The sequence below is a fragment of the Bombus pascuorum genome, chromosome 4, assembly GCF_905332965.1.
Source record: "Bombus pascuorum chromosome 4, iyBomPasc1.1, whole genome shotgun sequence".
Classification (NCBI taxonomy): domain Eukaryota; kingdom Metazoa; phylum Arthropoda; class Insecta; order Hymenoptera; family Apidae; genus Bombus; species Bombus pascuorum.
The window spans coordinates 12,551,847-12,574,271 of NC_083491.1; the positions used below are offsets into that span (position 1 = coordinate 12,551,847).

The 22,425-nt window shown below is 30.0% G+C and overlaps 2 protein-coding genes across 6 annotated transcripts in view; both read left to right on the top strand.

Annotated features, from left to right (window-relative positions):
- The first annotated feature begins 181 nt into the window (after window positions 1-181).
- Window positions 182-7,227, top strand: LOC132905892 (ATPase H(+)-transporting accessory protein 2). 3 transcript variants are annotated; one of them, XM_060957621.1, is made up of 9 exons: window positions 182-354; window positions 458-585; window positions 764-994; window positions 1,112-1,426; window positions 1,538-1,630; window positions 2,885-3,007; window positions 4,283-4,480; window positions 6,351-6,462; window positions 6,553-7,227. In XM_060957621.1, exons 1-9 carry the CDS (start codon window positions 288-290, stop codon window positions 6,630-6,632), a joined length of 1,347 nt encoding a protein of 448 aa, XP_060813604.1. In that variant the 5' UTR covers window positions 182-287; the 3' UTR covers window positions 6,633-7,227. The 3 variants fall into 3 exon arrangements, with proteins under 3 accessions (XP_060813604.1, XP_060813606.1, XP_060813605.1); XM_060957623.1 differs by lacking the exon at window positions 4,283-4,480 and having other exon boundaries at window positions 184-354; XM_060957622.1 differs by lacking the exon at window positions 2,885-3,007 and having other exon boundaries at window positions 184-354.
- Window positions 7,228-9,586: 2,359 nt separating this feature from the next.
- The window catches only part of LOC132905900 (uncharacterized), a 66,385-nt gene continuing 53,546 nt past the window's right edge, over window positions 9,587-22,425 (top strand). The window contains exon 1 of one of the 3 annotated variants that reach the window (XM_060957637.1): window positions 9,587-11,244. In XM_060957637.1, the coding sequence (XP_060813620.1) occupies window positions 11,166-11,244 (79 nt within the window). In that variant the 5' untranslated portion in view covers window positions 9,587-11,165. The remainder of the gene's footprint in view (window positions 11,245-22,425) is intronic. The other 2 variants (XM_060957638.1, XM_060957641.1) reach the window with 2 other exon arrangements.

Genomic DNA, 22,425 nt, shown 5'->3' on the forward strand with positions numbered 1-22,425 from the left:
AGATTCTAAAAAATATTTTATTTCTCATAAGTTAAGTGTGAAAACACGTGTTCTACATTATCTACGTGTCCTCTACATTGTATATTATACTCTTCTATTATAATCAGTCTTCTACATTACATTCTACATTACCTACTTATGACTACGCAGTTCATGCAATTGTTACTATATGTCAGCACATACATCTGTTACTAAGCCTTCTATTACGTTAATGTGCTGTATACTCCTTTGTGGTCATATGATCAGTTTGTGAATTGGTATCGAATTTAAGGGAGTGTCTTAATTTTATGGCGATATCTTTCAGAATAAAAATGTTCAAATTATTTTTGTGTTTTGTAGCTGCATTAGCTGCAGGTACGAAATTTATATAACGTTCCAAATGATATTTAAGCTTTAATTTATATTCAATTAATTAACAAGGTTCACGAATTACAATTGCTGTCTTCTATTGTTACAGTTAAAGCAAGTGGAGATTTTGTAGTTTTACACAGTCCAAATAGTGTTATATTCAATGGGAATGAAGAAGTAGAACAAAGCTTGCTTAAAGAAGTATTAGCTGCTGCTCTAGGTTTCACTGTCAAACTGGTGCATCTTTAAGTTATCTTTTATACACCTTCATTTAATGCTATTCTCTAAATCTTAATCAAAAGAGTATAAAGGAAATTAGAAAATTAAATATAGAATTCTACTATTAAAGATTGTGAAGCATAGAGCTTGTAATAATTAAAATTTTAATTGAATGTTATAATTTTTGTTATTATAGAGGGGAATATGGAGCGGCATTTCTATCACTGATCCATTTAGACTTCCAGAAGCTGTTGTTGCAGTAGCGATAGAAGGAGTAGATTCTTTGGACATACCAAAAGGAAAAAGATTTCCTTTAAATGTGAATGAAGTTGAAGAAACAACATGGCAGGCTCTTAGAGAACGTCTTGAGGAGAGAGACAACGATAACACCTTAGTGAGGATATCTTTAGGTGATGGTTTGGATGCTGTAAGTATTAGCTTTGATAAAATGATAAATCTTTTTAATAAAATTTTATTATAAATAAAGTTTGTAGACGAATATTCTGATTAGAATTAAAATAATTGTTATTCAATACAAATTCAGCTAGGACAATCTGCTCTTGGAGAATTAAAACCAACCCCAATCGATGAAACATCTTTAAGAGCTTTAAGCCTAGGAAAAGAAGAGGATAAAAAATTCCTTGAAGAAGTACAATTACTCCATGCTATTGCTAACAAAGCACCTTCAGCGATCAAACCAGATTCAAAGCCTGATATTTATTGGCTTGTTGTATCTTCTTTGCGTCCGATTTTAGACACTTATGGAAGTAATTCAACTGCATCTAGGGAAGCCCTGTCATTGTTGAATAATGCTTTGAATGTTATTCATGATGCATTTATTCAAGCTTATGATGGTCAGGTAAGAATCGTTTATAACATTTCTAAAAACTGTTGATATGTAGATACATTATTTTTATTATATTGTATAATATACTAGAATCTAATAAAAAGTTTAATATTTTTTATTCAGGTATTGATTGTGGCATTCACAAATGATGCAACTAAGGTACATCATATCCGTTCAGTAACTTTAGACAGGCAAAAACGGGATGCTCCAGATACGGTTTGTATTTAAAGTTATATACGTTTATAAAATAAACTCGTAATTATAAATAACAAAGATACGAGTTAAATACACCGTATGAAATTCGGCCAAATTGATTTCTTCAAATTTTGCATATTTCAAGATATCAATTTTTTTCTATTAATTCTTCCTATTATAAAGCGATTTTTTTCAAGTCAGGATTCGTAGAAAAATTAATATTGAAAATTAGTGGCTTATATATGACTTTATAAATTCGCAAAATTTGAAAAAGGATCAATTGAAAATCATTTTACATGTTTATTAAATCAGTAACTAACCGATATTTCATAGAAAAATGAGAAGAAACTATATATTTCAGTAAGTGTGTGCATTTATCCAAATATGTTTTTCACAAAATATTACAGTTAATAGACCATGCGTAATTTCATGTATAATATTCAGCAATGTTGATGCTACAAATGTATTGTGCGCAAATAAATAAAACATAGAATAAATTTATTTGATATTAAATACTACTTCTCTCTATGGAACTTAAGATTTGTAAGCAATTAGCAAAAGTGAATAATAAATTACTTCATTTATCTAGCACTTTCGAAAATCTGGGAAGTCGATATTATGATTTTAAGTTAAGTAAAAATAACATTTGTATAAAATATAAAACAAGATCGTTAGAATGAACATTATCTTTTTTCCAGACATGACCGAATTTACGAAAATATATTTTAGATCTTCTATTTATTTTTGCATGAAAAATAATTTTATATGCATTTGTACTATCAATACTGCCATATCCTGTAACCATCTATTTAATGAAACAACTGTTTGCATTTATAATGTATGTTAATATCATCTAATATAAACTAAACAACAATTTTATGAAAGGATTTGAACAACACCTTATATATAGCTTTTGTAATACATTTAATATATTATATTCTAGCTTTTGAAGAAGCTGTTGATAAAGATGGCAAATTGGATCTACATTTCTCTAACATACTGTACTTATCCGACTTATTTGTTGGATTGGATATAATGAAAATTTGTTGATAAAATAATATTAGGTTCACAATATTAGGATATGATTATTTGTAACACATCCGAAACTAGCTGTGCTCCATGTTGAAACCGAATTTTGCGATGAAAAGATTTCAAACTGTCACTGATAAATGTTTTTAATTTACGTAAATAATGATTTCACATTCGCATTACAAGTACAATAAAAGTTATGTTAGAATATCCAATGATTGTGTCTAACACCTATATATTTTATAGGCTAATAGAACTAAAAATCTAGAATCTGCTTCGGAAGCTAAACGGATGAATAATAGTACAATATTTAATAACAACAACAATAATGATAACTATAATAATAATAATAATAATGATGTGATAAAGGTACGTTCGTATTGTTGCATGAACAGATATTCTATTGAAATTCAACAAGTGTATAAAAGTAGAGATAGCTTTTTGCATGATTTTCAAACATGCTAATGAACTATGCAGATGATATTTATGATTCAAAACATTTCCTTGGTATGTTAAATTACCAAGAAATATTCAAACATTTGATTTTCTACAGAATATACAAAAACAAATTTCAAATTAATATATTAATACATTTTCTTTTAACAAACAGAGCACAATATTCATTGAATTACTGATTTTATTAAACTTTTACATATTTATAGGTACTATATAATATTATATATATCGGAACAGCAGAATTACAAATTTCAGTCAGAATTTCCCAATTTTTCATCACAACCACTGATGGTTGTTATTAGCAGTAATAACATCTTTTGATGTTATGAAATGAAAAGCAATGTAGTCAAGCTTTACGCTGACTATTGCTAGTAGTTGACATTCCTGCGCATTCAGTGATATTAGTTGTTCAATGCCCTTATTGATGACTTCAATCAATGGTGCGAACAAGCGGTCGACAATCACCAATCGCGATCACTAGTATTTGCGACGAACATTTAAATTTATGTGAAATATTTAAGTTTCTTAGGAAACAAAACGGATTCATAAAGGAATAGGAAAAACTATCAAAATGAAAGATAATGGCGACAAATTTATGTTGGTTATCTAGCACGGCATCAGGCGAAATAGGAGAGAACGCTTAAGGTTCAATAAACAATAAATTCTGGTTCTGGTTTTGTTAGTTTAACTGGAAGGCATAGGAAATTGTTATTCTCGTGTATTCACGTATTCTTATATTTGTTGATTCTTCTTTTTATTATCTATATATTTGGTGATATAATAGGATAGCATAATCTCTCTTTTGTTGCTCGATTATAAAAATCTACAATATTAGGATTGCTCTGACAATTAGCGTAGGGCATATTCAGTCATTGAACTATCTTACTATGTAGAATAAAATATATGATTTAATTGGAAACGAAGATTAGAAACGAATAATTTTTAGTAAATAGTACATTTTGTGAAAAGGCATAATAGGTGCCTGGATATTAGCTTTCACAGTAGTCGTCATAAGTTCAAACACATTATAAGGAGCCTAATAAAATGTTCACTCTACACAATGTTCACAATATTATCGAACATATACAGAATCCAAAATCGACAACTACTGTGACTACCAATAAATTAGGTTTGGATTATTTGAGTTGTGCAACAATGTGTTGCTTACATAAACACATGTACTTATAGCAAGATGATCAACGAGGTGAAAAGAAAAAGATAGAAGACGAAGAGGATTCGAATACAAGTAATAATAACACTAGCACAAACTACAGTGATATGAATAATTCTACTGCGAATAGCGATATTCGTGATGATAGTGGAATCAGTGAGAATCAGGATATGACTAATATGGATATATATTCCAACACACAAAATATAGGACAGGTATCACGAAACCCCTTAACATGCATTCTAAAGTTTTAATTTGCATATTATTTGACAATTTATAATTTATACGCATTTTATCAAACGAAAATTAGGGATACGCTTATTGGAGGAATGTTCGATATGTATCCCCATTTATTTTAGCGATATACTTCAATGTAAAAGAATATTCTTTAGCTTTTATATTTTGTTAGCATACAGATCTAATATTTTACTCGATAGTCGTTTCGTTACGAGACATGTATACAATTTTATGTATGCCTTTGTTAAATTGTGTATGATTTTGATAAATATCCATATGATTCGGGGTATCTTATTTGGATGAAATAAATCGAGATACTTATAAGATGATAAATAAAATTGAAAATTATAAGCAGCTTAAAAATTCGAGTAGAACCTTAGGGCATGTTTTTGACAATGAGTGCCTGAAAGCCGTGCGAGTGCGAAATACGGATACAGAATACGTTGTCACCCGTGGAAAATGCTTTCAAACAAGAGTTCATATTATTCTATATTATTGGACAGTACATTAAAGTAATCCATTGATCAAGAATATTACTTACATTGACACCACATACTTCTTTTACTTCTATGATTTTAAGGTTTATTACTCAACAATCACGCATAACACATCTCATTCTTAATCGCAATATTTAAGGATCTTTTTTTCTTTATTTCAATTTTTATTACAGTAAAAGGTACGTGTGCGTATCTCGGAGGGCTGCGATCTTTTCATATAACGTGAATGAATAATTTTGGAAGCTATAAAATGATAAATATAATAAAATGAAATACATTAATATGTAGTTCGTTACGTTTACTTGTTTTATGTATTTAAACCTACAACAAGTCTAATGTAAGCTACTACGTTAACTACTAATAACTTTACTTTAGTTTTATTTGAAATAAAGCACGTCTTCATTGAATCATTATCAGTCAATATGCTACACGTATTTCATACCTAATATACTGACTGAAATATTTTATTCTTAAATTACACGATATTACTAAAAGAGAAACGTAAAACATTTCACATAATCATCGCATAATGAATGTAGATATAATCGTTAAAGTAAAGGATGTACGTGGTTTCAGTTTGCCAGATATTATTCACACGCTTATAAAAATTTATCGAAAGCTTTAGAGACGCACCGCTTCTTATTCAATGCTTGTTGCCGATAGTTCAGTTTCTTTGGATGTATATTTAATCACATACTCGTATTTTATGTACAATGCTTCTATCCATTGTTACCAATTTCATCGCTTCATTTTTTTAAGTGGCATATATTAGAATTATATTAGAATTTCGCTGGTATTTGAATATTTGAATGTTGATCGTTTAGATTTAAGAAATATTAGAATTTCTTTCTCGTTGTTTCATAAAATGAATACTTCGCGAGTATTTGTCGAGTTAAGTGAATCACCAGGTAGATAATAATAATATTTCTTAATTATCTTGTAATTGTAATGTTGTTTGATTGTATTATTACTCGGTAAGATGCATGCTGATCTTATAGTAGAAAAACATAATACGAATAATATCTTAATACGTTTTGTACCAAATAATTTAGTCACACTTTCAAGCTAAAATTTTGCTTTTATCGATCAACGTGGTCCACCAATGATCCACGATGTACGAAACGTATTAAATAAACAAAAATATATCAAAGTATAATAGACACAAAACACAAGAATTTTGTAAAATTTATGTTTACACCAGCTACATTTCATATAATACTAAAAACACTTATTAATTGCTAATATTACACGATTTAGAACACACTTAATAAATGCATCAATTTTCTTGCAGCTATACTGCTGCAATAATGTGTAATATGTAATATTTTACACATGAAGATTTTTGTTCCAGGACGTAACGATTCGCTCGCGCTCGAAAGACTACACGGAAAATTATCCCATTATCTTTAATATCCTCTTATGGTTTGGAGTTGTTTTTGTCTTTTCACTGTTTGCTATTTGCAGTACGTAATAATTTTTCGTTTATTATCATTATTATTTTATCAAATAATATATACAAGTATTGTTTTAACTTTGATTTATTACGAAAACAGTTGCCATTTCGCAAATGGATCCAGGCCGAGATTCTATAATATACAGGATGACTTCTAATCGTATGAAGAAGGATAATTAAATGTAAATACAAGCTAAACATATAATAATGAAAAGAATGTTCTGCATATAATCTGTACTTAATTTATCACTGATTCGTATGACATGCATCTAAAATTTTACTTCGAATCGATGTGGTATCATTTTGTATCCTAGAGATGTAACGAATCACTATGATATACTCATATGTAAAATGTATATTTGTAAACGGTCAACCATTAATATTAATCGTTCAACTTAGTGTAAACAATGTCCGGTATTCTTTGTTGCATATTACATTTAACTAATACACGATTACTAAATCATACTCATAGGATAACAATAAAAATGTTCGAAGTAGATCAAATTTGTCATAAACGAGTACAAATAATAGCAGAACATGTATGCAAATGTGTAGTTATATAAAATAATGTTACGAAAGTTAAGTTGAGCTTTTTGTTACCTAAAGTAACAAATAATTATAAAACAGATCATACCATATTATATTATGATTTTAGAGATTTAACAAATTTTGAAATTTGAACTGTCTTTAAATATTATGAAAATTTGTATCGAAAGAATCAATGAGTTAATCTGTAAATTTTTATCTGACAAATATTAAATCGAATTATGCGGTACTGATTGGTAATCTTGATTTTCATAAATCGGTGTTATCTCGCTAAGCGATATCCTTTTTATACATATACAAATTTTGACTAAGAAACTGAACATATTTATTGCACAAAAAACAGTTACCAAATATATTATGTCTTTAGTATACTTTATCTTATAGGTTTACTTTGTGATTGAAATTAGTTTGTACGATCTTGCATTTGTATATTTTTTCACTTAGAAAATTTTGTTAGTTCAATAACAGTATTTTCATGAAAATGAAAACTATGAAAACTATAATAAGCCCGTGTCAGTATACATATAGATCATTCCATAGGAATACTGTATTAATATAATATATATATATAATGATGTATTATAAATTAATATATATGACAGACAAACAAAAGATAATTTTATAGCTTCTTTCTTCGATTAATTAAGAGTTTATTGTGCATTGTATATTAAAGAAAATCCCCTTTTTCCTGCTCCATTTTTCCTACGGTAGTAATATACTTTGCAAGTCAGTCATAATTAATAACTCGTGACATTTGTGTATTTTATGCCAGATGACAACTGTTATTGCAACAAGTGGAGATTTTCAGTATGTATATATTAATCGTGAAACAACATCGCTAATTACTGTTTTAAATCGTTCCACGGTGATTCATAATCTTCTCGATCATAATTGCATCCAATCACTACGCGATACTAACATAAGTACAGAATCTGATCTTTTTTTTGTTTTCTCCGAAGTCAACTAATTGTAAAAATCATTCCATGTTAAATCGATCGCTTTAATACTCGATGCCTGAGATTTTCTTTAAGGCGGAACATGTTGTAGCGTATATCATATGATTAAAGTTATCAGTTTTTGCTGACTTTTGAGAAAGCCACCAGCATAAAAGAATTTTTATATCTGTAATTATTACACGTAAAACACTCCTTTCTTTTTAATTACAATTACAAAAGATTATTCTTCTTGTTTGACTCATTTTACGAAGCTAAGAAAAATACTTTTACTTTTCAATGTTGATCCCTGATTCAGCTCTGAATGCTCTGTTAAAAAATTTGAAAAAAATATTTTCATATTCCGTGGACTTTTTTTTCCTTACGAATTACGTTATCTTGCTTTTTAATCACACTTCGAAATTGTAGTCATAACAGACAGAGATAGCGTATAACGATTCAAGTAAGTGCAAACACTCGCCTACGATAAACTCGGGAAAATCGAATGTCCTTAAACGAAAAGTTTAAAAAAACAAGATACAAGCTACGCTCACAATCGGACGAATATTTTCAGCCTTTCTTTTTTTCCGTTCTATCCTTTTCACCTTTCATATATATTCTATATAGTATTAGTCTATTCCATCAATCTATTCAACCTTCAAAGAAACGTTTGTCGACACAACACTGACATTATCGATATTATTATACGAAGTCTCGTAACTTTGAAAGTTTCGAATATCTAAACTGAGTAGTAATCGAGTAATTCGAACATTAAAGTAGTTTGACTATTTCAGCAAGTTCGAAAGAATTCAACCTCGTCGAACGATTTCGACAATTTAAACATCCGAATAATATAATAGCCCGAAGTTAGATTGTTAAAACAATAAATTTTATTACAAGACGCAAGAACAGAGGTTACCTTGTGCCTCTCCACTGTACGTTCTTGAAGGTTTAGCCCCCACCTTCACGATCCCCACTCGAATATACCTTTAGTTTCCCACCAAACTATACACCTGTCGTTACAGGTAAGAAGGAGCAGTGGTTTCTGTCACTTACGTTGAATCCGGCTTAATGGATGTAGGGTAGTGTTGATTTGCAAAGTTTCCGTCACACATGCGTCAAGTTTTGTTATTCGAAAATTACAATAGTTGTTTACCACGTGGTTCGTGACCATCCACGCATCTTTCGATAAGTGAACTTCAAGCTGCTTTTGTGAAAATACTTATCATTTGAATGAACAGCAGAGAGAAAAAGGACTCACGTTCCTTTATTTTCTCGTCCTTCGCAGTTGTTTTTGTTGACTCTTCCTTTCGTTGGTAATACGAAAACAATTCTGTGAACCGGCAATCTCTATGATAACTGTTACGGCCAGTGACGAGGAATATGGTGATTTTAAATGCAAATTTCCAGAGATATGGTGCAAGGTATTGTGTTTACAGCTGTTAATATGATTGAAAGGAATAGGAACAATTTAATAATCTTTTAACAATATCGCGTGTTTCTCGAAGAATTGAATGAAGTATTTTATTCTATATTTCGATGTGTTATGCGTAGAGGCAAGCACGAATGAAAGAAAAACAATGAGAACGGTGTAAAAATCATTTACAATTATTTTTGCGAATCACGTTTTCAAGGCTGAGATAAAATTATTTCCACCAAATTCAATACTGTTAATAGTATTATGTCGTATCTTCGAACTACTGTATTCTAATATTGAACGAATTCTCAAGAGCACTATCAGTACATTTTTATAAAATAAAATTGTTTGCACAGCAGGAAATCAAACTACCATTATTAATTTTAATTAAAACCGAGCTCTAAATTGAAAACTATCAATAATGTGCTATATCACATCTTTCAACTATTGAACTCTAATGTATTCGAAAAATATGTTAGCAACAAGGAAAACTATAAATGGAACTCATTGATATCAACGTTGCAAGGATCGAAGATAAACTGATGGATCAACGGAAGAATTAAAAGTATAATATCGATCAACAGAATTTTTCACGAATAGTGTGATTCTATACTCTTGAAGAAGAATATCGGATAAAACCAATAAAAGAAATAATCTTTATTAACCAGTTGCATCTTCGTGTTCTTTTGTCGTCGCATATCTTTCGACAGAATATTTTACTCGTAATCAAATACAATCAAACAATCAGGCCGCTATTGTGTAAGAGAAAGGTAATTGTTGCTTTACATATAAAACATAGAAGAGATAAAGATGACTTTTGAGGAAAATGTGCGCACATTTCGAGAAACAACTACGATGTTATCAACGATGCGGTATCTTTGCTGGCCATCTGTATCTTCAAGAAGCCGGAAAATCGGAGTTCGTAACTTTGGCTTTACGTAACACAGTCTGCGACGTCTAGACTCTTTCAAGGTTATGCTATGGCCCGCAGGAAGCGCTGTGTTAATGTGCCTGGGATTATAGTATCATAACAAGAGTTCAGATTAACAGTAGGTAGCTTTCTTTGTATCAGTCGCGATACATACTCGGAGAAGTGATTTCCGCATAGATTCAAGAATTACCACAAATCGCCAGAGCGATACATCAATCTACGTATGTTTAATAAAAATAGCGAATAATAACGAGACACGAATCTGCGATATTACTTATTCTGGTTGAGTTCTAAAGGTCAAGCAAGAACATTGTTAAACATGTGATAGAGTTTGTTAAAAGAAAATTTGTATTCGTTTAGTCGTCGCACATCCTGTGAAAACAAGCATTCAAGTCTATTTCATTTTGTGTACGTTAAACACATTATGCATGTTAAATAAATGAAAGAAGAATTCTTATTCCGCGCGTGTAGGTATGTATGATTTATGCGCGTTCCACGTTTTCACGTGTAAAATAATTGACGCGGCAAATATTCTAGTTACACGTGGAATTTGTAACACGGGAGATTATATTGTAATCTGTTATTTTCATTGAATCACTAGTCGATTAAAATCGGAACATCTCAACCGTTGCAAAACAGTATAACTCTTATTGAAAACATTCCTAACGTTTTAAACGAAGAAAGTAATTGTCATTAGGAAAGAAGTGATTAAAGGAATTGGAAAAGGATATGTGATAAAGAATCTCGTGGGCAATTGTGAGTTATTGACGTCAAAGTTATTATCGCTAGATATCGAAAACAAGAAGTTTAAAAGGACAGTGACGATTAGTTGTTCCCCAAGTGCCAGAATACGGATCTACAATTATTCAACATCTGATAGTACAGCGATGAGCGTGAAAATCGTCGTGAGTGTGACGGAGATTGCAGACATGAGTTCTAAGGATCGTTACGTGATCGAAGGGGTAGGTAAGTCTGTATCCAAAATAATCACCATTATCTTTATTAAATATTCTTCTAATAATATTAATTGCTTTAACAGATTATGTGTTTTATGAGTTTAATATATGAGCATAATTATAAACGCAATATTTCATGCCTAGAAATATTATTAGATGTAGACTCGGATCAAGTTATGTTACGCTAATTATCATAATTATTTTTAAATGATAATTGAAGAATAGATTCGGCAATTTAATCTTGTAAAAATAGTCTTCACAAGAAATTAAAAAAATAAAATTTCTCTTTTATGTTTAACAACGATATTTCAAAATCTAAAACTAATATGCTTGTCGATATTTCTTCTCTGTATTTTTGATACTACGATATAATACATGAACTTTTTAAATTTGTTATCTTTTCTTATACGTTGTTTTAAAAATATGACGATTATCTTTCATTAACACGATTCATTAGATATATTAACATTAATTGATAAGTTTATTTACATTTTCAGAACGTAAATTCTTGTCTGTGAAATATTTTGTGTTCTTTTCTTATCTCGAGGCAATTATTTTGTAATACTTCTGTTGCTCCTTTTTTATATAATTTGTTTGTAATGATTAATGTGAAGTAGTAATGTATTTCAAATATTTGCATCGAATATTACACTGTTAACTTATCGCCCTGTGTTTGGGTTATTGGAAAATTACAGCATTCAATTATAACACAGGAAAATGCTGTTTATCTATGTATCTTTGAAGATTTTTATGTCAGACAAAATTAATAAAAGGAACATACTTTATTGTGTAAATACAAATTTTCTAGATCGAATAATATTTTTACCTATTTCTTTCACAAAGAAAGTTAAGAAAAATTTCCTCGGTGAAGAATTTCCTCCAATCTTGTCTCTATTTGGAAAAAACGTAACAATGAATCACTTGATATCATTAAGCGTACTAGTTTACATAAGAAACTGAAATACTTGGAAGATATTTGCAAAATTCCTTATTTTAAACCTGAGTTTCTAATTAGTTTAATACCGTAGTATCTATACATACGTAAAAACCAGGAATATAGCTATCGGCACTTTTCAAGTTTAGACATAATTACTAAATCATATCTGTTTTCCATTCAATTATTCTATGCTAATTATATGGTCTTGTTGAAAATGGACAAAATTTAGCTTATCTAAATTATTGTTGATAAAGTAGTATGTTATTTCTTTCATTACAAAGTACTTTTCATGGTCGCTAAGAACACTTAAATGTCTAAAAAACTGTCCAAGGTAATAAATTCGTTATTGTTCGCTTTTAGAAAAAATCCAATTATATTTGCCTTAGAACATTTAAGTTATAGATGAATTTAATGGCAGTGTCAATCATTTGGAAATACTAATGGTCAGGTGATGACTATTATATTATATAAAATATTAGGTTTTCCGGAAAGTTTCTTTCGTTTCATAAGATGATAATAGATGAACAACAATTTCTATTTCATGTTATTTTATTGAATTAGGTGTGACCCATTTCGTTCTATTTCTATTATTATGTTCCCGCCTAATTCAATAAACTAATATAAAATAAAAAACATCGTGCGTCTATTATTTCCTTATAAAACGAAGGAAACATTTCGGACAACCTAACAAAATCTAAAAAAAACGTACAGTCAGTGTCAGAAATATTCGTACATTCTCTAAGAAGGTCATTTTCATTTAAATAAAACATACATATATATATATATAGTGTCGTATAAAAAGATATTTATTTACACACATAGGACAATAATAAAATAGCTCTTATAGCTCTGCAGCGTAATTTTATTTTAGTATTTTGTTTTGATAAAAATGACCTTTTTATGGAGTGTAAGAATATTTTTATGGGTGCCTGTGTATGAACAAGAAACTACGGGTTTCGTATAAATCATTTTTTTATAACCATTTACGTCAAGAAATACAGTACATGCACATGACAGCAATATTTTGCATAATTGATGGTAACCTGGACAATTTTTGAATGTCGTCAATGGCCTTTTATTTGCCTTGCAAGTGTTACAAGCAATGGTAATCGCTGGTTGCGCGTGACTTGCGCGTGATTATGGACTTGTCCCTAAGGCGGTTAAATTCAATGATTAGGGTGATGTACGCAATTGGTACAATCGACAATTTGTTGCAGTGCTTATGGTGTCAAACTTTTGAAATATCGACTTACCATGCTGTTGTCAAAGAGTCTTACAGTTTGAGTGATCTAAGAATGATGAATATATCATGGGTATTATAGAGCTTAACTGGGACTTGCTTATTACAGTGTTTAACCGATCTTGCTGCGTAGAATCAGCGATGAAGTTATGTAACGGTCTTCTAAAAGAATGTGCCCCCAATTCATGCCACTTTCGTGCTCGAAAATTGGGCTGAAAACGCGGATTGCAAAGTAAATGTGCTTGCTTTTAATATAAGAAATCAGTTGTCCTGAACAATTGAATCAATCCATAACGTGCCCGAAAAATGTTTTAATTTAACCATCGTTCAACGAAGGCTGGATAACTGCTGTCGAATATTTTATTTTCTAACGATAAAGCAAAGAATCAAAAAGTAAGAAAAATAATAAATTAACAAACCAAATAGGAAACTGAATGTATTGTATACAGGGAATAAAATGCTTCATACAGGTTTGATAGAATAATAGTGACACATAAATACAATCTAAAATGTAATAACCGTGAAATCGTGAATTCGTCACCTGAGTGGTGATTCTGTGAATTGTTAATTACAAAAAGAATAATGTTGCATATTCAACAGTTCCATTCGATCTGCTTGTACATTTCCCCATTTAGAAATTTTTAGTAGGAAAATTTAATTTTGGAAAAGTAGGTTTTCCTGTCATTTATTGTTGGCTATCATCTGGCTGTTACCTACATTTTATGGGGTTGTTTGGTGAAGGTCAAATATACTATATGGTAATGTGACGTTCAAAGATAATTACAATGTTCACTGTACTGCAATTTAGGTATACTGACGTGTCAGGGTCATTTTTCGAGCAGCAATCGAGGGAAATCGTTTCCCTTGATGCGTACTTGAGTGTTTTACTGCGTAAAATTACTTGCAAGATTGAAATTTAAGAACCTTAAAGATAATTATCTTAAGCCACTGACCTGCTAATATAATGACACAGCCGGGATTATATTAGGCAATTTAAGATTATCCTATGTTCACAAATACTTTGAACAGAAGCATTGAAAAAGTTTCTGATTCAATTCTTTAATGATATTTCTCGAAATATTTTCATTTTGTTTTATGATTCAAGATCAATTCGTAATCATAATATTATTAAAATCCAATGATTCCAATTTAATAAGGTATAACGATGATATTGAATCGATCTTCAATTTATTAATATTCAATGATTCGAATTTAATAAGGTATAATGATATTGAATTGATCTCGAGTTGATCTACAATGTTGCGGTTAAAAAGAAGTACAAAAAAAAAAAAAAAAGAAAAAAGGAAGATAGGCAAAAATCGATATGTATTCACACAGGTCTTATCAAATACAATGTGTTTTCACAGAAACACATTTTGGTAAGGTCAATAAATAACAAGTTATTCTAGGTGGCAGTCCTTGTTGATTCACTCTGCGTAAATATCTCGTCAATCATGAATTTTTTAGATGTTCATATACAAAAATTTGAAAGAATTGATTTATGTAAAATGTACGTTTGATCGATGATCAAACTTTTTCTTTATCTTCTGACCGTTGTAAATCATCTATATATTGTATGAAAATACTGTTTCGTTAATATAAATAATATTATGTAAATAGCGTTATAAATGACATGATATAAATAAAATTATTTATACAATATCAATATTATTCGTATTATATCGCTTAAATACATAATATGTAAAACTACACACACGTTGTTTAAGCGCAGTAAGTGTTGATCTTCGATGAGAAACGCATTGAACGTAAGTACGTTTCCACGCGGAAGATTTTTTGGTGAGTGAAGGTCCTCGAATGCTACTTTTTCTTTTTATCGAATCGAACGTTATACGTGTGTACCGAGACGTTTCCATTCGGGCCAAACCAGTTCCGGTCGGATATTATACATCGCGTGTTCCACGTAATTGCAAAATACTGCCTGCTTTATAGAATACCAACAATAATTACGAAATTTATTATTTCACAGGAAGGACAAATTTTTTATAAGCCATTTCATTAAATTTCTTAATTTAATTTCCAAATTTCTACCGGTTTCAGAATTCAGCTAAATCCAAGTGGAAAACCAATATTAAAGACAGAATAAAAGAAAGTCATAGTATAAACTAGAAAATGATATAACTGCATAATTATTGCGTGCCTGATTCTGCAAAGTGTACAATGTATTTTACTTTTGTTTATTAATGCAAACACAGTAAGAAATATCATCGTGATACAACGATTTTGATGAAATATTGCAGATTCATAGTGTAGGTAAAAATAGTTAACACGTGTCTTTTTTATCGGCAATTGTCTGCATTTAAAAGATGAGAAGAACGATCGGAAAATTTAGGCATTCGGGGAAGTGGTGTTCTCCGAAAGCAGCTATGATAGACATTTTACTCGCTTGATTTACGTTATACACTTCAATTTCTTAACAAGGCTAGGAAGTATTATGACTACGTTGGAAAAAGGAAATCCTCGTGGTACAGGAAGTCTGGTTACAGTTCATTGGAGGTTAGTTACTTTTAAGCGTCTCGTTGATCAATTTCTTAAGCTATGAAGGATTAGCAAAGAGATATCGCAAGTTTGCAAGGCAGAAAAGGCGGCCAAACTGTGACACGACATTAGGTTGAAAATTGAAGGACTGTTTCAGTATATAATATGTAAGTCATGTAAAATAAGAAGTTTCATTATAATTCATCATTGATAACTATTTGAATTTTTATATCAATGACTTGACTGATGCGAGCAAGTATAGAAACATCAAAGCATATTTTACATCAAGTAAAATACAACTACGCGTACTCAACTTGTGCAAAATTAAAGAATTATTAAATTCTTGACCAAGTATTGTCGACATTCAAACTGTTGTAAACTTCGTGAAAAAAAAATCACATGGCAATCTGTCTGGTCACATTTTAAGGTTTAAAGCTTACTTTGATGTCTTTATAACGTGTAATGACCGGGAAAGTGAAGGTACTTTTCTTCTTCGAAAATTTGACATTTTCAAACGATTGTACGAAGTTTGTAAAACTTTCTTCGGGATTCGCTTTAAAATGCCTTTGTAAAGCAGAGTCTTCCCTTTACGACGACCTTAAAAATCTTGATGTACAATTTCTTTTTTGCCATTTTATTGCACTTTAAATGAAAAGTTGAGCCGCCGGCATTGGAGTAATAATCCAAGGTACACCACGAGGAGGTTGCACGGTCGAACTTGTTCCTTGTGTGCAGCGTATTTAATGCGTGTGTTAACTGTGTAACGTGTGTATAATGCGTATGCTTAGGCTGCGTTAGTGTGTTTGTTTAATGTGCGTATTGTGTATGTTTAATGCGTGTGTAGTATAAGGAGGATTCTACGTTCGATTCTGTCAGAGTATTCAGATTCGTCAGGTTCTTGTTAAATGCACTAAATATACACTAAACACACGTGTAGAAACACACAAGATACAAATCCGACCGTGCAAAAATGTATAAAGTATTCAAAGTAGAGTCCCTATTATAATATTTAATAAATCGAAAAAATGTCGACTTGCATGTAATTTGCATTAAATATGCTTTTACTTTACTTTATTTTATTTTGCTTTAACTACTTTATGTATTTTTGCGTACATTGTGTACACGTTTGTACCATTATAAATTTCTGCAAATGTAAACATCCGCAATATCCTAACGAAGGATTAGTGGGATTATAGGAACCCGAAAGAATATTTATAGTTAAGTAAATAACAGTTCGGATTGGACAGAAAAATAAATAGCAATAATTTTTCAAAATGTGTATGTTTAGTGCGAGTGTAATGCAGGTAAGAATCCTTGTCCTATTCTGTCAGAGTTCTCAGGTTCGTTAGGTTCTTGCTAAACATACTAAACACGCACACTACAAACGAGATACAAATCGGACCGTGTAACTTGCTCTTGATTATTGATTTATTGCCGGTGACACCTTTTTCCTTCAGAGTTCAATAAAATTGTTGCCAAAAAAAAAAAAAGTATCTTCATCTTTGCAGTCCTAGAGAAAGATGAACGCAGTATTTCAAAAGAGGAATTATCGCGCTTTAAAATAAGCCCAGGCATATTGCTGCGCGATATTTTTTCACAAACTTATAACAGTTTAAATATCGACAATTTTCCAGGGAAAATCTTTAGTGGCTAATTACATATATTGCACAGCCTATTACATATAATAGTCGATGAGAGTGAATACAATGAATGAACAAAAAACATGATCGTTTTAGTCAAGCCTATTTAAGTTTAAGTAACTCGAAGTAAATGACTCGACTAATAAAAATGAACGTAGGTATTTCAAAGGATACTTTAAGTGAAGTAAAATAAGGTTATACTCAATGTGTAATTTCAATTTGATTGTGATATATAACCTATTATCATGTTTGATGCGATTTTAAACAATCAATTAAAAAACAAAGAAAATTCCATATTAATAGAGTGATGTCAAACCTATTTGAGTACAAATGATTTATAGCGAGTAACTTGACTAATGAATAGATTGCGGATGTTTATACAATTCCATATTTTTACGAGCATAATTAAAGAAATGAAAGATAGAAATTTTAAATAGTAAACACTATAAATAAAACTTCATTAGTCACTAAAGATGCAAAAATGTGTAAAGTATCCAAAGTAGAATACCTATTATAATATTTAATAAATTTTTTACTTTACTTTACTTTAACTATTTCATATATTTTTGCATATTGTGTACATTTTGTACGCGCTTGTACCATTGTATATTTCCACAAATGTAAATACCTGCAATTTATTAATAGGAAAATAGGAACCTGATAGAATATTTATAGTTAAGCAAATAACAGTTCGCGTTGAATAAGAAAATAAATTGCAATGATGTTTCCTGCTCTGAATTACATTCGGAAATCAAATGAGAAATCTTCGTTCACTCTAATTGTAAATAGAAACAGTCAGTAATGATATTTTCCGGGTGATTCATCCTTTGTTTGCAGTTGTAATTTTTCAAATGGTTTCTTCTTATGTAATATTAAGTGGAATATACGCTTTAATCCGTGTGGATGAGCGAATATTAACGGATTCTATAAAACAACGATAACTTTTCTAATCTATTGACGTTACTAAAAGTTCAATTCATCGTAATAGATAATATTTCCCGAATAGGCAATAACTAATTACATAGAAGTCGTTACGTTGACGTAAATTTCTTACGTTGATACAACGAACAGTTTAATACGCGATAAACCGTGGCAGAACTATTTGGAAGCTATGAGAACTGGTTTATTCTTCTTAAATTGTTAAGTCTCATGTACCTACCTTGTGTACGTGTAAGTTCGTACGTAATCTTATTAGCTAATCACGTGTACAATTCGTGCACAACGGTCATGAGAGTAATTATGACTGTTGACTTCACATCTTGCATATTTTGTTTCACATGTACCATGAATACGATTTACGTGTCTGTTGAAAAATAAGGCTAATGATTCGAAAACGTTGTACGTGCATTGTAGAAATGATATTGACTAGTCGATTTTCATAAATTAAATTAAATTAAAATGTAGGGAAGAAACTATTCGTATTTTTTCAACATTCAAGCAATTAACAAGCATAGACAATTTTAATATGAATTAAACAACGTTTAGTATGTTCTATGAAATTTGTATAAATTCACGAAAGAGATAAAGATTTCATAAAGGAAAGTGAGATCATTGTGGTTTCTTTGTAATTACAGATTCGTTCCAATAATTCAATTATTTGTCAATCAATGTGTCGTGATGTATTCTCCTTATAGCTTTATTTTTCTATTTTTACGTGATCACGTGTGTCATATATTCGTGTCATATATTTCTATAAATATCGAATAGTATATTCAAGAGACACTATACTTTATGAACTTTAAATTTATATTGATAATTGTTTAATATATATAAACCTCGATAAACAAAAATGGTTTATACATGTCTGTGAACCAAAGCAACAAATACATAAAACGTGATATTCGACTTCTTTTTTGACGTTTTTCCCACGCTTTGTTGGCTATCTTTTGATTAAAGTACATATTTTAAACGAGAGTATACTGAGAAATGTCAACCGCCGAAGCACGAGGTATTATGTTCTCTAATTACCAAGATAAGAAAGGCAAATATGTTGTGCATAAATTTGATAGATGAATCTTCAATTCAGTACAAAACGAAGTTCGAAGATAAAATTACAATTTTTAATTATTCGTCAATTCTAATGTCGCTGATTCAGAAATTCCATATCAAAATACGGAAGAAGTATTATTTGCAAATTTACAGAAGAGTTTTTTTTGTGAGATATTCAACATGCTAGAATTGTTTCATACAAATCCACGCAAGAAGACTTAATAATCTTGTAACTTTGAAAATAAATGAAACCATTCATAGTACTATGTCTATTATAAAAACAATGGTATTTAAATCACCATTCTCTTTGCTTTCCGAGACCCTAATAGATATAGTCACTCAGAAAAATCATTGTATACCTTAGAGAAAGAATATCTTTATTTAGGAATATAATAATAGTTTTGTAACAGTCTTTAGTACCGATATCGTTTGCATTCGATTTGATACTTTTGGTAAAATCACTATTGAGTATTTGCATCTTTTCTAAAAATGTTAAGATCGTTTTTCAAGAGTTGGGTATTTATCTTACCAAATGACATTGGGAGACTTTTCACTGACTCAACAGAGTAATTTACATGTTAATGCGACTCTATGCCAGGCAATATAAATTGAGCAATACAATCCGATAATCTTACAGCTTTAGATACATAGCAGAATGATTAGATACATGTAGAATGTTCGTGTATAATCTACTGAGGATTTCGGCGAGATAAGATAACCGTGGAAAATAATTAGGTTTTATGAAGTATAGTTTTTGATGTAGATGAACAATAAAGAATAATTACACAGTCATTAATCTTGTGTAAGACGTTTAAATTACTATTTATTGGTATGCATATTTTATAACTGAAATTGAAAATGTTTAGAAATACTAATTAAATAGACAACCTATCAAAATACAAAGTACTTGTATTAATATCTGTTATATAGCTACAATACTAACTGCTGAGTTAATTGATAATTATATAGGATTTCGAAATGTAGAAAGAGATAAATGTGATGAAAATTCTAAATAAGTTAATTCTATTACTATGATATTTACCAGAAAGAATAAAAGATAGTCATAGGTTTATGAGGTGACTGTAAAGGCTTATTTATATAATTTCGAAATACTTTTAAGACGAAGATCAGATCATTCGGCTTAATTTTAATGTCATCGAGAAGATAACGATTTATATTACCTCCATAAATTTTAAATGAACATAAATTTAACTCATTGCTACACCTGTATCTTATTGTTTATATGGCTAATATTTATTAACATGTTTTTATGTCAATAAGCTCTTATTTCTTTTATTTCTACATATATTTTAATAAAATTCATTTCGAATAGGAGAAAGGAGAAATAGGAGAATTTGACTGAATTGGATTGTTAAATCTAAATTGATAAATTAGGAATATACGTGTATGATTTTCTCAGAGACCAAACTGGTCAAATCCATGTTTTGTTTCCCCGATTTCATTACCGATGTACGTACATGATTAATGTCCAATTGTCAAAAAATAAATGACTTACTTCCACAAGTTCATTTATCCCAAAGAGGTCGCACAAATCATAATAAACAAGATAAATTTTGAAAAATAATCCTCACCTTTTTCTATTTCTTAACCTTGAGGTTGATCAATGTGTGTCTTCTAAGTGGTTCATATATCAGGTACATGATACGACGATCTTTCAATTTACAACTTTAATTTCCTATAAAACCGGTCGTGCAGTACAATTAATTTTGGAATTTATGAGAAGTTTCCATTTTTGGAAAAAATTCAAACATAACATGGATATACTACGCAAGACTAATTTAATTCTGTCTTACGACACTTTTGTTTATCCTATCCAACTGTGTCAAAACTATTGCCTTGCCCAGTCATGTGAAACATAATGTATATTCATAACATATGTTTGATACATCTTATTATTTTCCCTTGCTGTTTACTCGATACATGATTAATGCATAACATTCCATGTGTATATTATGTACATTGCATAGTATGTACATAAGATCTATGATTAAAATCGATATCTGTTCAATCTTTATTTTAAATTAATAACTCAGATAACTTATCAGAGTTTTTTTACTTTTGTTATCAGTCATTTGAGTTATTCGCTTGATCATCATACTGACATTAAAACTGGCATCGTTAAACATCCATTTTATAGTAGTATCTATTATTAATTGGGACGAAAGAATTTTGTAAGGAAGAATGAAATTACGAAAATCTATACTTTCCGTATTATGCCAACTATTTGTTTAATTATTTATCTTTTGTAAGAAACATATTTTCTGTTGTCCTACACGTTAGAATTTCTAGCTCGCCAGCAAAATAATAGTTGCGTTTTGGTTTAATAAAATTTTGTCTTAACTATTATGGAACGCATTACGATAGATTCGTACGTCTTTTAATTTTAATGTTTTTTGAATACTCAAACTTCCAAATTATTAGATCAAACTTTCAAGCTTCTAAATTTTCAAATCTTTAAGCTTTTGAATTTTTAACTTTTATCGTGCACATCGCAATAAAGCTTGTATTCTTCCATCGAATTACACAATGAATTACGAGTTTGCGTCAGATATTAAGAGAAACGTAAAGAATAAGAAATATATTTGACCTGGAGTTTAAATAAAATATAGATAAATTTATTAACCACGTCCCGTAGGAAAAAATTTCTGTTTCACTTTTTTTACTCGATTGCTACTCATATGCGTATTTCATACTTTTACTATCTATTAGATATACATTGCTCGAAAGCACAAAGTACGCTTATACGTACTTTTATTTCTTGCGTTACAAAGAAAATCGGCGGATACACTTGAAAATAAGAAAATTTAAACCAAAAGAAATGTTTCATAGCCCAGTTCTATTAAATCTATTATCGGTGATACGCCTTGA